The sequence below is a fragment of the Ceratosolen solmsi genome, unplaced genomic scaffold, assembly GCF_000503995.2.
Source record: "Ceratosolen solmsi marchali unplaced genomic scaffold, CerSol_1.0 scaffold25, whole genome shotgun sequence".
In the NCBI taxonomy this organism is placed as follows: domain Eukaryota; kingdom Metazoa; phylum Arthropoda; class Insecta; order Hymenoptera; family Agaonidae; genus Ceratosolen; species Ceratosolen solmsi.
Window position 1 is genome coordinate 590,193 of NW_011948444.1, and position 16,174 is coordinate 606,366.

At 34.2% G+C, this 16,174-nt stretch overlaps 1 protein-coding gene across 1 annotated transcript in view; it reads right to left on the reverse strand.

Moving 5' to 3' along the window:
• LOC105366013 (dystroglycan) overlaps positions 1-16,174 on the reverse strand; it is a 165,468-nt gene that overhangs the window by 14,512 nt on the left and 134,782 nt on the right. Inside the window, exon 2 of the mRNA XM_011504316.1 lies at positions 3,906-4,301. Coding sequence (XP_011502618.1) covers positions 3,906-4,241 — 336 coding nt within the window. The 5' untranslated portion in view covers positions 4,242-4,301. The remainder of the gene's footprint in view (positions 1-3,905; positions 4,302-16,174) is intronic.

The window sequence follows — 16,174 nt, forward strand, 5'->3', positions numbered from 1 at the left end:
GCATGCATATTTATTGACACTTTATACATCATTGATTCTATATTAGAGTATAAAACATGAATAATAATTAATAATAATTAATAATATGAAATAATAAGTGAAATAATATGAAGAACAACGATAATTTTGAATATTTCAAATCTTGTTGATAAACTTGCTAATTACAAATGCTGTTTGGTTTTTGAGTATTGAAAAGAAGTTTCACAAATTGATGTCCCTTTATAGAGTATTTGTTGGATTAGTATTATTATTATTATTATTATTATTATTATTATTATTATTATTATTATTCAATCTACGCTTTGATAACTCTTCCAACCCTTTTCAATTAAATATATGCATTGGATGGATATTATAAAAGTTTGCCAACTTTAAGCATTTTCAAGAGCTTTCGCATCCATCATGTTCTTCTTCGGTCTCTTGCTTTTATAAATTCTGCATCTCTCTATTTATTTCATTAGATTCTCATTAAATACTATTTAGTGAAAGCATATTAATTCGTACGACGAAATTATTTCATTCGATCGCTATTTTTACGATCAAAGTAGTATTAAAACATTTAATTCGCTACTAATTTATGTTATTGCCAGATCCCATCGCATCCTCAGTCACACGAAGCTCGATGAACTTTGTATGATTATAAAAATAAATAAAAATATGCGTATTATTGTGTATAGAGACGGCGGTGATTGTCAAGTTGACGTAATTCTCACAACAAATAATTGTGGACAAAATATTTCGTACGTTTATTAGCTTCGTACACAAATTTACTTTTTAAACATTTTAATTAAAACTCTATGTGTCATGAAAATTTTAATTCTAAAAAGGTTTAATTGATTGACCTAAAGCCATGGTATTATGAATGAAATGACATATATTGTGGATAGTTTTTGCGGATTATTTTATATATTTTATGATTTTATCCATTACGTGGGACAAGACCAATAAAAATATTTTTCACAAAGATCGTGCACATTTCAGGCACTGAACTCTTGCTATTGATACGCACTTTCGTCATTTAGTCATTATACCAGTTATGGCATACAACTCCGTTTACAGAGATAATACAAAATTGTTTAAAAATCCGCGTAATAGAAGCTCATCCAATGCAATTAAATTTTTCTTCTCAACTTTATCTCCGTAAATACAAAGATCAAGTAAGATTAGAAAAAAATTTCAAAAGCCTCGGCGGCAGCCAATTACTTTATCTGCGTCCTCGATCAACATTATAATCGAAATGTTTTTTTGTTTTATTGTTTTTTTTTTTAATAGGAACTTTCGTAAGCATTAGAGCCGTGTATTTGATTAATACGAAAGCACGATCAAATTGACTATAATTCACGATTTACGTATTATAGATGTAAAAATTGGAAGTTTTATAAATACTCGATTGCCCTCTTGCAAATCGAGAAAGTGTTTTCGCAATTCACAAAAAACGTAATCGGCAATTAATCGCATATTACCGCAGTAGCGCACTTTCGCCACTTTTGCCGAGTCGCGGAACGATTTCTTCTTACACGGGGACGGGCGACTTTTGCCAGACAAAGGAGACGCATTAAAATTCCTCGGGCGACCACATCTGATGCGAGAAACAATCTTGTCTTGCATTCGAAGTGTATTCATTTTAACGCTTGTAAAACCAAATGAGAAAACAAAAACAAAAACAAAAAAAGAAAAAGACCACGAATAGACGAATCACAAGACGTAAACAGCGGCCCTTCGTATTCCACGCATTTCAACTTTGGTCACAGTTGGAAAATTCCGGTAAAACTTTCAGCAGTAGCAGGCGAAACATTTAAATCCCTTTTTTATTACGAGATAACAGATTTCATTAGGCGTAATAGAGGGCCCTTCGCCCTCTCTCGTTAACGATTCGCCTCATTCCTTATTCACTCACGATCTTTATGGAAGATCCTTAGATTGAAATCCAATCGTTAAGCTCAGCTTCTCGATGCTTATACGCCTAAACATTTCTGACCATACGAATGGAAAACAAAGCAATTATGGGTTTTAATATTGAACAATCGTAAAAGCGACTGATAGGGAGCTTATTAATTTAAGGTATCGATTGTTTTCGAAGCAATACCTTTTCTATTTAATCTGTCACACCAAAGTATTTAAGTCTCGATGTAAGTGATTAATCGTTGGTTATCGGATCGCAGTACGCTTAATCCATGAAAAATTGAATGGCTCGTTCGATTCGAATATACCAATAGATGTCTCGTGATTCCATCATGGGACGAATTTGCTTATTATCTCTGCCCATTGTGTCGCTATTTTTAAGCAGTCGTAGTAGCTGATATTCCAATAAAAACGAGGCCATGAGAGTGACTAGAAACGAAGCTGAGCTCGAGAAGAGGACGAGCCAGGAGGGTCGGCATACGTGCTGATATGAGCGACACGTTCGAAGAGACGACAGCCAGTAATAATATAAGAGATGAGCAGACCTAATGCTATGTAGGAGTAATGAGAAGGGGTTGAGAGAAGGAGGAATCGTCGTCGGGTCGACAGGTCGGTTGCCTCGACAATAGACTCGCTGTGTCTGGCAGCCGTCCACATAGTCAACGCTCGACGTAAACTATCGTAACAAGAGCAAGATGGCGATGACGATGAAGCAAGAAGAAGAAAAAAAATTTGCCAGCGAATGGTTCGAGCGAGAGACACGTGTCTCGAAATAGTCACTTTTGATGCCGCCATGAATTTTCTCACTTCTAAATTCAAACTCGACTACTTATTTACGTGACAAGGTACACTACTCCGACTCCCTCCTGGCTATTAAGCGCCTCAAACATATGCTCGTACTTATGCTTTTTCATATTTTGCTACTTGAAAATTTCTACGAAACGTCTGACGATGGATTCGATACTTTCGATCGATAATTTTATCTGCTCATCGTCGTGTCCTGCTTCTCCTCGCCGAACTAATGACAAAGTCATTTTTACCCGTTCTCCTTTACCACACACTACACCATCACTTCTACTCGATTTTTCTCTTTCCCGTTCTTTCATTTTTTCTTTCATTTGATCATAAGTAAGTACAAATGCACATTATGCAGGTAGCTAGAAACGAGGTATATATGAAATTACACAAAGCAGGCTGTAATTTCATTATATACAGAATGGAGGGCACGAGTTTACCATTTATCGTCATTTATCGTAGTTTGTCGCGCGAAACAATCCGGGTTCGCTCGTGGCAATCAGCCGTTTTGAGCAATCGATGAAATAAAGTAATCGACTATAGATAGGGATTTGGCCGACTCGTCGACTACGTCGTCATTAATAGCGACGCGATGTTCCATTGCCCTTACGAGTTTGCGTGCGGTAATGGATTGCATTTAGGGCGCTCGTACGCAAGAATTCCAAGTGATGGCATCCAGACATATTGATTCACAGTTTCACGAGTCCACGAATTTATCACTTCCACATCGATAAAACTTTCAATGAACCTTCCGCTTAAATGTCATTGCCGGCAACTCGATATACTTAGACTGGGTGATAATTCTATTTCTACCTTGTTGCACGACTTGTCACGTGTGGGTGGAAAATTAGAAAACGACTACCAAACCAAATTGTTAAATAAGTGCTGAGAATTTTAGGGAAAATTGTCGCTCTTTTACGAATCTCTGCATTCGGAAAATTCTATTTTGATAATTTCATTTGTTTGTTTGCATGAATTATTATAAAAATTAATTACCGTTATGTAAATGCAGCGCGTGTTGCTTAATCTTGGCTAATCAAAGCTAATTGTTGATTACAAGCTTAAGTGGTAGGAATTGGAGCGGTAAAGGGCAACTAAATACTTTTGACGGAAAATTTCCTGCCAAGACAAGATCATTGTCTCCGTATAAGATAAATTTTGAAAACTCTCTCTCTCTCTCTCTCTCTCTCTCTCTCTCTCGCTCTTACCTCGAAATAATCAAGATTTCCGATAAATATGTCTTTAGATATGCGAAACTTGAAGACATGACCAACTGTTGCGATAGAATCGCGTATTGGCAATAGCTTCTGGTTTCGTTGCCATTTTTTGGCATATTTTGGCAGCGTAGTCGACGACGTCGTTTTTTCCTTCAATGAGACATTATCGCGTGACTGCTGATGTTGGCGAGGCTCCGACTCCGCAGCTGCGGTTGGTGTCTCCTCTCCGACATCATCGAACACGAGGTCGTCCTCTTGCATACTCAGCCCCAAACAGAGGGGCAAGAGGAACAGTAGCAGTAACTTCATTGGCTTCATCTTCTTCATCGTGATGACGGAGGTAGCGACTATTGCGGTCACGTCTTATCATACCATACTTCGTGCTTCCTGTAACATTAAATCATACTCTATTAAAATCCAAGACTCTATTACGGCTAATATTCACCCGAATTTTTTTAATGATAATGGCAATTTACGACTGCAGTAACGACGTTATCAGGACTAGTAGTAGCAGTAATAATAATGACCATTACAAACCGCAACAACAACAACAATAATAATGATAATAATAATGATAATAATAGTATTTGGTAGTAGTCATTATTTTCTTGTACGTCGTTTTGGAATGGTAAAGATAAACAACGGTATACAACAGATAAAAATGATTCTCCCTTAGTTTATAGTTTTTCGCATAATACTTTAATTACTTTTATATAAATGGCACGGATTAAGCCACGAAAGTGAAAGATACCAGTAAATATTGTCATATTTTGTTTTATAAAACTCATTCCTTGAAATATGGCCATTTTAAATAAAAGACTGTTTAAAAAGTGCAGTAGTACATATATCTGACTCGTTACTTTCAAGATTAAAGTCAAATTAATTTAAATACTTGGGAAAGTTTTCCATTTGAAACGTTAATAAGCATTGATAAAGGAAGAAAGTAGGAGGTTCTTGACGGATCATTAGCGATGTCATGGATTTCAGTAAAAAAGAAAGGAAGGAAAAGGTTAAAGTTTTTATCAAAGAGAAGTAACTGCAATCCGGCAAGAGAGCATCGTTTCCACCATATTATTGCTCCGTTACTTCACGTACACCTCTATATATATATATATATATATATATATATATATATATATAGATGAGCAAGGGTAGGATAAGAAAGGCTGATAGTGTGGACTTAAATAATGAATCTTGTTGTATCACCAGTCATGCTATCAAAATTAGTTCGTTTATAGTGTCTTGTAGGTCAGCTTCGCAAATTACTGCAATAATCCATTTAGAATATCAGTTATGCCAGCATCCAGCAATTCCTGCATCTCTAATCGAAAAATAATGTCTTTTTCAACGCGTAACAAGCAACTTTAATCTCATGCGGATTTTACTGAATTTGTAAATGGTATCCTCCCTTTTGCCACTTATTTCGTATTCATCCTGAAAACGTGCATTTATGCAAATCCGCCATACAAAGCGATAAAATTGAGATAATTCGATTTTTTTTATTCAGATAAATAAAATGATCATGTTTTTAGATTATATGAATAGTAGTACTAGATCATAAATACGTTCTCCCGGATATGTCTGTACTTGCAAGTCATATTGTCACGGACTCTTCATTGATGCCAAAGCACTATTGTATTTTCAAAAATAGCGATTTTGTAAATACTAGCACACTGAGTTTCTACCATGTTAATAGCATTTCCTATTAGCAATCGAACATGAATTATGGAGTGGATAAGTTACGTCAATTGACTTTTGCAACAATTTTACAGCTCGGTCAAGGTTCAATTAACTATTAATGTATAATTAAAACCAAGGATTTTATATTTAAATTATTGAGAGGGATGTTTTACTTGCATGCGGAGTGGTACTATGGATTAGTATATACATACATATATATATATATATATATATATATATATATAGCAAATATTCATAACGTGTAAAATTTAATTTAATTTTTTTTCTCTTTTATTTTTTCACTTGAAATATGTATGACAGTATTATTAATGAATAATTAATATAATTTTTATGACGTTTTCAATACGAAAATATCATTTGTTTTTCTCCTTATTTTTTATCTTAAAAAAATTTCTTTTACTAATTAATGAAATTGCGTTTCTTTAAATATTGCCCGAAAATGCAAATTCACCATTCAATTAGCACGAAGAGTCACCGTAAAAACAATAGTTAAATTATTCTTTAATGAAAGACTGCATTGAAACTAAGAAAATGCTTAAAAAAGAATAATTAATTTACAAATATTCATTAGTAATTTTTGTTATGATCTTTTATGTTATTGCGCTGGCTAGTGGCAACTTTTTGCATTCATTTTCTTTATAATTTGTATATTCTCCGTAAATAAGGTAACGAACAGAGTACAAAACTCATTTTATAATATTATGGCAATCATGTTTTTTCTTCATTTTATTATTTTATTTGGAATTATATTTATATGAATATGGAAGTGAATATTTACTCACTCGAGCATGTATAATGAAATATGTTAGTTTTAACATAAATTTAATAACAAAGGCGTTTTCGTTTAGCGTTTTCTTCATCAATGAATATAAAAAAAAATTTATGCATAACAACTTTTGCATTCAGTTGGCAAAATTAATTACATCGTTAGCTTACATTATTTTACTAAATTTTCGTATTTTTAATTTTTCAATATTTTTTTTATCATTTTTTTTTGTTACGTAGTTCATGTTAAAAGTGAAAAGAATGATCAACAAGTGTCCCGAGTACAACATTTTTTAATGCTGATTCTGAAGTCAAATTGACCAAGTTTTCTATTTAAAAAACATGAATGTTTAAAAACTTTAAATGCATTTTTCTCATAATGACTTTTTGCAAAGTCGGCTTTTTGCCAAACAATTTTTGGAGAAACGTAAAAGAAGCTCACGATTTGCCAAGCGTTCCTAAAGGTTTATAAACTTATTAATGGCTTAATGAATAATTTTTGTGCAAAAAGCGAACAATTTCTCTAAGTACTCTCAAAACAAAAACAAAAAAAAAAAAAGAAACTCAGCATAGCTCGATGTGAATCAACAATATTTCATATAAATAACAAGATTTAAATAATTTTTCATTCGAGGATAATGAGACGATGATGGTTTCTATCGCTTACGTACACTGTGCGAATCTGTAGTCTGGCAATATTGAAAAAGCACAAAACAAAAAAGTAAAAAAAAATAAATAAAGAAACGATAAATTTTATTTTATTTTCACTCGAAGATAGTAAAGTCTATCTATCGCTATTAAGATTATGCAAACAGTCGATTATTCTCAATTTGTTAAAAATCCACTGCTTTCGCAATATCGAAGAGTCGCAAATCGCCCACTTCCTTGCATCCTATATTGAATATTATAGGTTACACGAGCAATATATATCGAACAATGAGTATGGAGCCGAATTAAAATCATGACCTATCCTAATTGGCAGCTAAGGCATTTTAATGTCCAATATTCGCGATATGTTCATCGTCAATTTTCCCAAAAATCGTTCTTGCCGATTCCGCGTCACAGTTGCATCAAATTATTGAAATAGCAACAGTCACTGAGCCCCAATGGGAGACGCGTAATGAAATCGCGCAAAGAATCTCGAAAAATCTCGGCAATTTACAGATGTAGGAGCTTAATCTTACTACTTACCGAAAGAATGAGTACGAGTGCCTCAGTCATTGTTGCAGCAGCAGCGCCGCTCGTTAAATGCCGGGCCTAAAGCCCCGATCACTTACGCAACTTACCAAGCGGACGGGGCGCTTCGATCGATAAAACTGTTGCGGAGCGATAAATCACCGGTGGCAAAAGAAATCCGACATATGACGACGAAAACACGCATGGGACAGCCAGTTACAGAGGGAGAGAGAGAGAGAGAGAGAGAGAGAGAGAGAGAGACCAGCCTTTAGACTTCGTGAGAGTGGTGGGGACGCAGTGGAGTGTCGCGGACTCAGTTGGAGAAGCGCGAGCCGGGCCCTCGTAATCACTCCCGCTCCTAATGATTGTCAATAGAGAATGCGGGGCCCATCCTTTATTCCCTCATTCCCTCGCGTGGCTGTTCCATTGAGCGCAACATCCGGCAGCCAATCGCCACGATCGCATGTGTGCACCAGTTGGGCTATCGATGCTAAAATCCATTATCCTGCTTACGCTATGGTTCCAGGTGGGAGGATGACTGAAGAGACGTCGAGGGGTTAGTGGAGTGCTAAGCAAATATTTATATATATATGTATGTATATATGGCGGCGGTGGTTTATTAATGAGACGAGACGGTTACATGATGGACGCTACGATCCAACCATTATATTATGAGTTATCGTTACTAGATAACAAGCTCGCGCGTTTTTTCTCCCTCACCCCCCTCCCCACTTCAGCCGAGCCCACCCATAGGCCCGTCTTTTCCGACTCTTAATGCATGACCAACTTCCTTTTTACGAGTCAGAGTTCTTTGCTTTCGAGGCTTAATAAGCGCCGATCGAGAGAGCCGAGCCTCTCGATACTGTATTTTCAAGAGTTTGAGCTTTCAAAGCTCTCAACCACCTTTTTTTCCTTATGTAAAAACAAAAAAAAAAGCTCATTGGTGTAAGCTCTTCTCTGGACTCTTGGAATATCTTATTCCCACTCTTTTTCTCTTCGTTCTTACGCACTTGTGCGCAACCAGTTGCTTTTATTATATGCTTTAATGATTTTACGATTGAAATTTCTCCGCTGACGAGATTCATCCTTATAGCTCGACTTGAGTAAATCAACAGCCTTCTCTCTCATACAGCTGAATGCTACTAAAGAAATAAATATGCTTTTCACGAAATGCTACACAGTTCACCACACTGGCGCTTGCGCTATCGCAATTAGCCGTGTTGATATTTCTCTCTTTGTGCAATGCTATACGTAATTCAAAGTGTATAATGTTGATACTTATGAGGCGAGGGAGTCCAATGATAAGATATGACAAAGTCAATCGAATGCACGTATACTTGAGTACAATTTTTGGTATGATATACTTCTGTGCCAAATCGATGCACAAAAGTTTGCTTTATTGCGACTACGCCTTGAGTGCATCAGGACAATAAACGACGACGGCGACGACGTCTGTGTTGTATTCAGTTGCAGAATCGAGTATACAAGCGCATAGAGACGGCGAAATGACTCCGCTCGAATGCTTCGCGAAACTCGAAGCTATAAACTCGTCGTGCCTTTTCACGCTTAATTGATCATCATACGATAGAAATCAAGTGTACCAAGATATATGAGTCTTTATCATGTCTCTTTACACGATTCCCTTCCCACTCGCCTCTACTACGATACCACGAGCTAGTCGTCAACGAGTCAGGATTTTTGTTTCGTCGCGCATTGTTCAGTTGGCAATTTCACGTTTTCGTTACGTTTTACGATCGATATACTTGCCAACTATCAATTCGAGCCTTACCTTTACACGTTAAAAAAAAAGAAGAAAAAAAAAGAAAAAAATACGTTCGATAGCTTACGTAAACAGCTTAATATGTAAAAACCAAAAAAAAAAGAAGATATCGAGCTACAGTGTATCAATATTATAACATAAAGAACTAAAGACGATAAACGTATACATACATACATATTCAAAATTTTAATAAACGTTCAACAGACTTTTATGCATAGTGACGGTAATATGAGAATCCAACTTGCTTAAACGAAAATTATTTCTTAATGAATTTACTTTCCACCACCTAGATCTATCGATTTATGCTGTAAGGATAAGAACGAATATGTCGTCGCTCATTCTTCTTCTTCTTCTTATTATTACTATTAGTAATTTTACATGGATTCGCGGATAATTAAATTGCATTAAAAATAAGCATTTGTTATCCTTGATTCGGCATCTCTTATCCTAATTTTTCCTTTTTTACTGTTGGGATTCGGTTATTTAGGTCCATTTGAGGTCTATCGTCCCTCGTCTCGTCCTCAATCCCATCTACATAATTAATTTCTAGAGAATTGTCAATGGGCTTCTCGCATTTACACTCCACCGTATCATCGTCTATTTATAACGTCACTATCGATTTTGTTAATGCACGCACACTCGATCCAAATATCCCATCTCGAACACTCCTAACTCGTAAAACTCCTTTGGCCATGGTCTAGCGCCGTAGATCGACTCCAAGTCGGGCTTTAACTTCACGGATAAAGTTCACTTGAGTGGCGATACACTGCATTATGCATACTATTCGAGATGGTAAGTCGCGGATTTTTTGGAATGCCATCAAACTTAGATGACAAGTTTGTCAGTGTCAGTATCGAAGCGCTGAAACTTCCAACTATGTTTGCACCTCGTATATCTTTTGACTTTACGGCTTCTATGTTGATATTGGCAATTCGCACATCGCCGGCTTATATTCATGTTGATATCGAGTGAGGCTGTAGATTATTAACATAATATTCAAGTCACAAACTCCTTAGGAGGACCACAAACTTAAAAATGGCAAAAAGTAGCAAGCGAATACGTTTAAATTTAAATGAACTATTTGCCAGTACAAATCAATCTCGACTGCACACTCGCATCGAGCATATCCAATGTTATTAATAAATATCATAAATATTATAAACATCAGCTTGCTCGAAATAATGAAGACTTTCATGCATTTATGCCAATAAATGTATGGGGTATTAGAATGATTATCTAGCATTAAATTCGCGACAGTTTGGGAGATTGAACTAAAATCCCAATTCTATGATAGTAAATACGACATTAAACCAACAAAGATACTAAGATAGATTGTACTATTATTTGCTTCGAGAACATTCGAATTAATAATATTGGAACGTAGTAGAATATCAATTAAATAGAGCCAAGATAAGCCTCGATTGAGTTGATAAAAAAGAAAAGGAAGCCCATCTATTAGTTATTATGAGTTTAATTTCATAGTCATACATTCTTATTATATAGAATACGAAATGAGATTTCGAATTTTATTCTCACAATACTATTTTCCTATGTATCACTACTAACTATAAACTATTTCGCTAAATATAATACTCATATTTTCATTTTCTTCATTGTTTCAGCTATTTCTTTCATTGGTGATACATAAATATATATATATATATATATATATATATAATGAATACGGATACCATTGATATTTTTATTTTATCTTTCAAGCGCCAAATTTTTTAATGAAAAAATAAGCATATAAAAGTCATATATGTTGGAGGTGTAAACCAAGACAATGATTTTTTAATTCAGAATAATTAAACGATATATTGGAATGTATAGACTTTACAAAAACAAAAGATTTAAAAAAATAATTGTTCGCAAAATGAGAGACATCGAAAGTATTGTGTTTCTAAATTTTTCATATATTATTAAGCAAACTCAATGCCTAATAGAATTTATAATCTATTACGTGTCTTATGTAATCGTGTTCGTACATTTTTAATCGGCCTCTCGTCATCTCTTCATAATATTGTCATAATTATTCACAAAACATAGGTAATCAACAAACATAGTCGTGACAAATTTAAAAAGTAATTTACTAAATTATACAACACTTGCATGTTAAATGTTTTATGCAATTAGTGGATACTACAAAATTAAAGTTCAACCCGATACTCCGGATAGGCACGAAGAGGTACGACGTCGCACAAACGCACACAACGATGTTTGCCGTGGCTTTCGAGCATCCAATAGTATTTCCATATTCCCAAAGATCTTTACGCTAATATGAATTTTCTCTAAAGATCACAGGTCATATGATATTGCGGTAAATAATTCAGTTAATTAAATCGCCAAAGGTTATGTTATTGAGTAATGGCAATGATGTAAGTGAGCGGTGGGAATAAGTTTGCTAGTACAGAAGAACATTACATTCTGGTTCATAAGAACAATCAATAATTGTAGACATTTTTGTTGTAAATTATTTGGAAAATTTAAGATTATGTTGAATAAATAATCGAATATGATCGTAGGCTGTTGTATTTGGAGTTGATATTGAAAAATTTAAATCAAATGTTAAATCTACGTTCTTGCTTATCTTGCGTAATAGGTATTTTTTATTATTAAAATACGATTCCCCTAAGGTAATAAGTATCTTTTATAGCTCAAATGCAAATCCTTAAAATTTAAACTATTCTTTAGAAAATATGAACTTTGTAATTGAAAAATGGTTCTTTTGTAAAAGATGAAATGTAAGGAGCATTTGTCCATTCTATTCATAATGAAATTGAAAAGATATAATAGTTCGCATGAAGTCTTGATAAAACTATTTATAAATATATATAAAGAAACGGAGGACAATTAAGTTTCCATATATACTTTTACCATCGGTGTCCGTTTTTCTCATCACATCGACAAATAACAATAGACACTCTACTGGGAATATTATATTTTAATTGATTACTTCACATATTATATAAACAAAAAACGTATTTCAATTTAAATATCAGATCATAATTAATTAATTGCAACAAATGCGTGCGCGCACTCACACATGCACGCGACACATCTTCTAATAAACCAATTAATTACATGCACTTTGGCTACAAATTGATTTATGCTAGTACATTCTGAATGTAATGTGCCAATAATCGTAGTTTCTAAATGGTGTAAAATTATTATCACATAAATTTAACCGACACCACATATGCATTGGCTATTCAATATATATATATATATATATATATATATATATATATACACGTATACATACATATATAGAACAATATTGAAATATAATTCTACTGTATAATATTGTTCGACATATTTATCTTCTTTCTGCATATATATTTCATTGCATGTTATATTACATTTTATTGTTATTCTTTTGATATTTATCATGTACAAAAGTATTTACGAAACTGGTCACAGTATATTTTATCTCTATCTCTTATAACATTTGTGAGAATATTATCCTACGATAACGTCGGTAACTATTTAAAGTAAGTCCACTAAATAAGCGAGGAAATATGAGTATAATAAAAATAATCAAAAACAATTATTAATAATTTCAAATGTGTTTGCATATATATATATATATTTATATATATATAGATTTGCATAAGAATTAATTTTTTTTCGACTACATACTCAAATGAAACAGATCGAGAATGTTATACAAAATTTGTCAATAAAATAATTTTTACACCCTTTAACTTTAGCGCTAACACTTTTTTCTAGCCAAAATATTTAAGAATAATTGTTTCTTTATTTCCATTTTCATTAAATTTTTTTAACGATATCGTGCTACTGTTATAATTAATTTATTATTAATTTACATTTCTTTCTTATATATTGCTACAAATCTCGTTGTATTTATTCATTTACAGCAATTAGTAAGGATTCCCAATTAGTAAGGATATATATATTACAATTTGAGATTTATACTGTTTATTAAAGTACAACGAAATTATAAGTTTTCCATTAATTTAAAGTTATGGATATCTTGTTTTCGTTCGTTCGTTCGTTCGTCTGTTTGTTTTTCTAATATGGATGCAATTTTCGAGAGGGACGTAAGTTTTCCGTCAAAAAATTTGTCATTAATATTAATATTATTCATATTTTATTAATCAATCTAAGGATAAGAGTTTTCTAAAACCTTATTTTAAAACTAAACACAAAACATCAAAGATGTTTGAATAAAATACTTTTATTAAAGTTTATTAAATAATCTTAGTTTCATTTTTAAAGTTTTGATTGAAGATAGTTAAAATCAAAGCAATTATTTTGAGAAAACAGTTTTAAGTAAAACTATCCTTGTTGTTTAATATTACATAAAATTATGAATTACACGTTTGGCTTTATCATATGATTCATAATGCTTCCCCCCCCCCCATGTTCTAAGAATGTTCCACCCACAAATAACAACGAAAATACTGTTTTACGTGAGATCAAGATTTACAATACTTATAAATATAAGAAAATTTAAACGAAGTAAGTCTAGTCAAATATCATATTCGCAGCAGGAGCTTATCAATTTACAAAACAGTATTTTCCTTGTAAAGTCGACCTTGAGCTGTGTCACTCATAACCGCATTAAAATCCTCAAAGATAGGCGATAATTACATTACTTAGGCACTATTCTCCGGCTCCGTCGGAATCCGATTCTATACGTGTACACATATGTTTATATATATATATATATATATATATATATATATATATTTGACAGGTATACACACCGTTTATATACCGTAGAGTGCAAAGTGCAGACGAGGCAAGATGTAATTTTGGCTGCGCAAATGGCGACGCGACGGTGGCGTTTCACTGCGAAATGTAATAACGCTCAATTAACGAGGCCAGAATGGAAAATTGATCAGAAGAGTAGGCAGCGACGATAATGGGCGGGGAAGAGTGAGTGAGTGAGTAAAGGGGCAGCGTGAGGGGGATGGGGAAGGGGAGGAAGAAAATTAGCCTGTAAGGGTTAGTTCACGCATTTACATTCTGCAGAGCCGGTTGGGCGAGTTTCGGGAGTTTCGAATTTCGATGAGCGAAAGCAAGAGAAAGGTTACGAATTATACCTTTGGGAAATCTTAATATTATATCTAGTGACATTGATCTATGCCACTACGTAAGTCGAATATTCTTTTGTTTAGATATAGTTTGTTAGATTTTCTCCATTTTACTAAAAAATTTCGACATCCAGGATCTTTTCCTGCTTTCGTATCATGTTTTCGCTCCCATAGACTTTCCTTCGCGTCGCGCACTGTAGTAACCACTACATACATATGTACTTCAAACCTCCGTTCTTATCACACTAATTTCCGAGACGTGTTAAATCTTAAGAAAGATATTGTTATTAAATCTGGACAATCTTTATAATAGATTATGAATGATACTCTATAAAAGGCTCGACGACTGCTTTTATATTACAAGATCGAATTTCTTGCTTTAGCTGTTATTAAAGACTTTGTAAATACCATATAGTTAACAATGGTGGGAGAGAGTTAAAGCTTATGTAGGTGGAGATTCATGAATGGTTAACAAGGGCGGCGAGTATCAAGTTATTTATTTACATTACGCATGCCTTTGTTCTTCTTGTGTTTGCCAATGAATTTGTTAGGCGTGACACATTATCGACTGATGTTGCTATTGCAAGATGATTCTTATTAACGTTGCTTATTGGTGCACCGCTTTGATGTTCGACCATTTCATAAGTGTAGAGCTTAATTGACTTCCTTTTTTTCTCGTTTGTGCGCGATCGTCGTTTTCGCATTAAGCGTGAACGATTGTTCCCTTCGATCGCTCCTCCGTGTGTTTCGAGCTTAAAATATTTTCAATTGGCACAAATGGTCTTTCTCCTCGTTGACTTGATTCTAATTAATGGATATGTCAATATTTTCCAACTGGAAATGGAATAATGATTGCTTTAAACGAAACATATGCAAGGATTTGGAATTCGTACGTAGATTGCGCGGTTCATTGAAGCCAACCCGGAATAATAGTTTTGTTAAAATATCTTTGATTATCACGATCCGCTCGATTGTTTAACTATCGTTTAACTATTGTTTAAAATCACAATGGCATGCGATTTAACATTGACCCGTGAGAATTATAAAAGTCAATAAAAAAATTAATGAAGGGGCCATTGAAGCTGATGTTTGGAAAAAAATTAATTTTCCAGAGCCCTTTTTCTTGTACAAACTGCACGTCATACATGGAAATCGATCCTCGACTCGATCGGCCTGGATCAGCTGCGCAAAACATGTCGGCGCGGAAAGGGGGCAAAGTTTCCGTGAAAGTTTGTGAAAGACGGAGCATCGCCAGGTGCATGGTAATATATATATATATATATATATATATATATATTACTTTCTACGACGGGATACCGCTGACGGGGCAAATATAACAACCCCAGGGCCTTGCGGGTGACGAATGATATTCTACGTCGTAAGGTTAAGTGCGATAAACTTCCTGAGACTGAGTCACTCCCCTCCCTCCCCACTCTCCCCAGACTCGCACTTTATCGCTATTTTCTCTGCTTCGGCACGGTATCTTTTAAAATAATGGCAGAGGTTAGGCATGGTAAAATACTCTTTCAAAACCTACATCGATCTAAATTACAGTCACTAGTGGCTAGCTATCGCGTCCACGTCATCTACACTCGATAAGCAGAAATCCACTATTCTACAATCAACGGTAACTGATAAAGTTTGTAAAAGATATGTTATACACAGTTGTTGATAAGTGATCGGGGAACATGATCAGGGATAAAGTTACGCTACTGGTATTGTAACTGATATTTCAGCGATTGAAAGTTGTAGGATTACGATTGCGAACATATTAT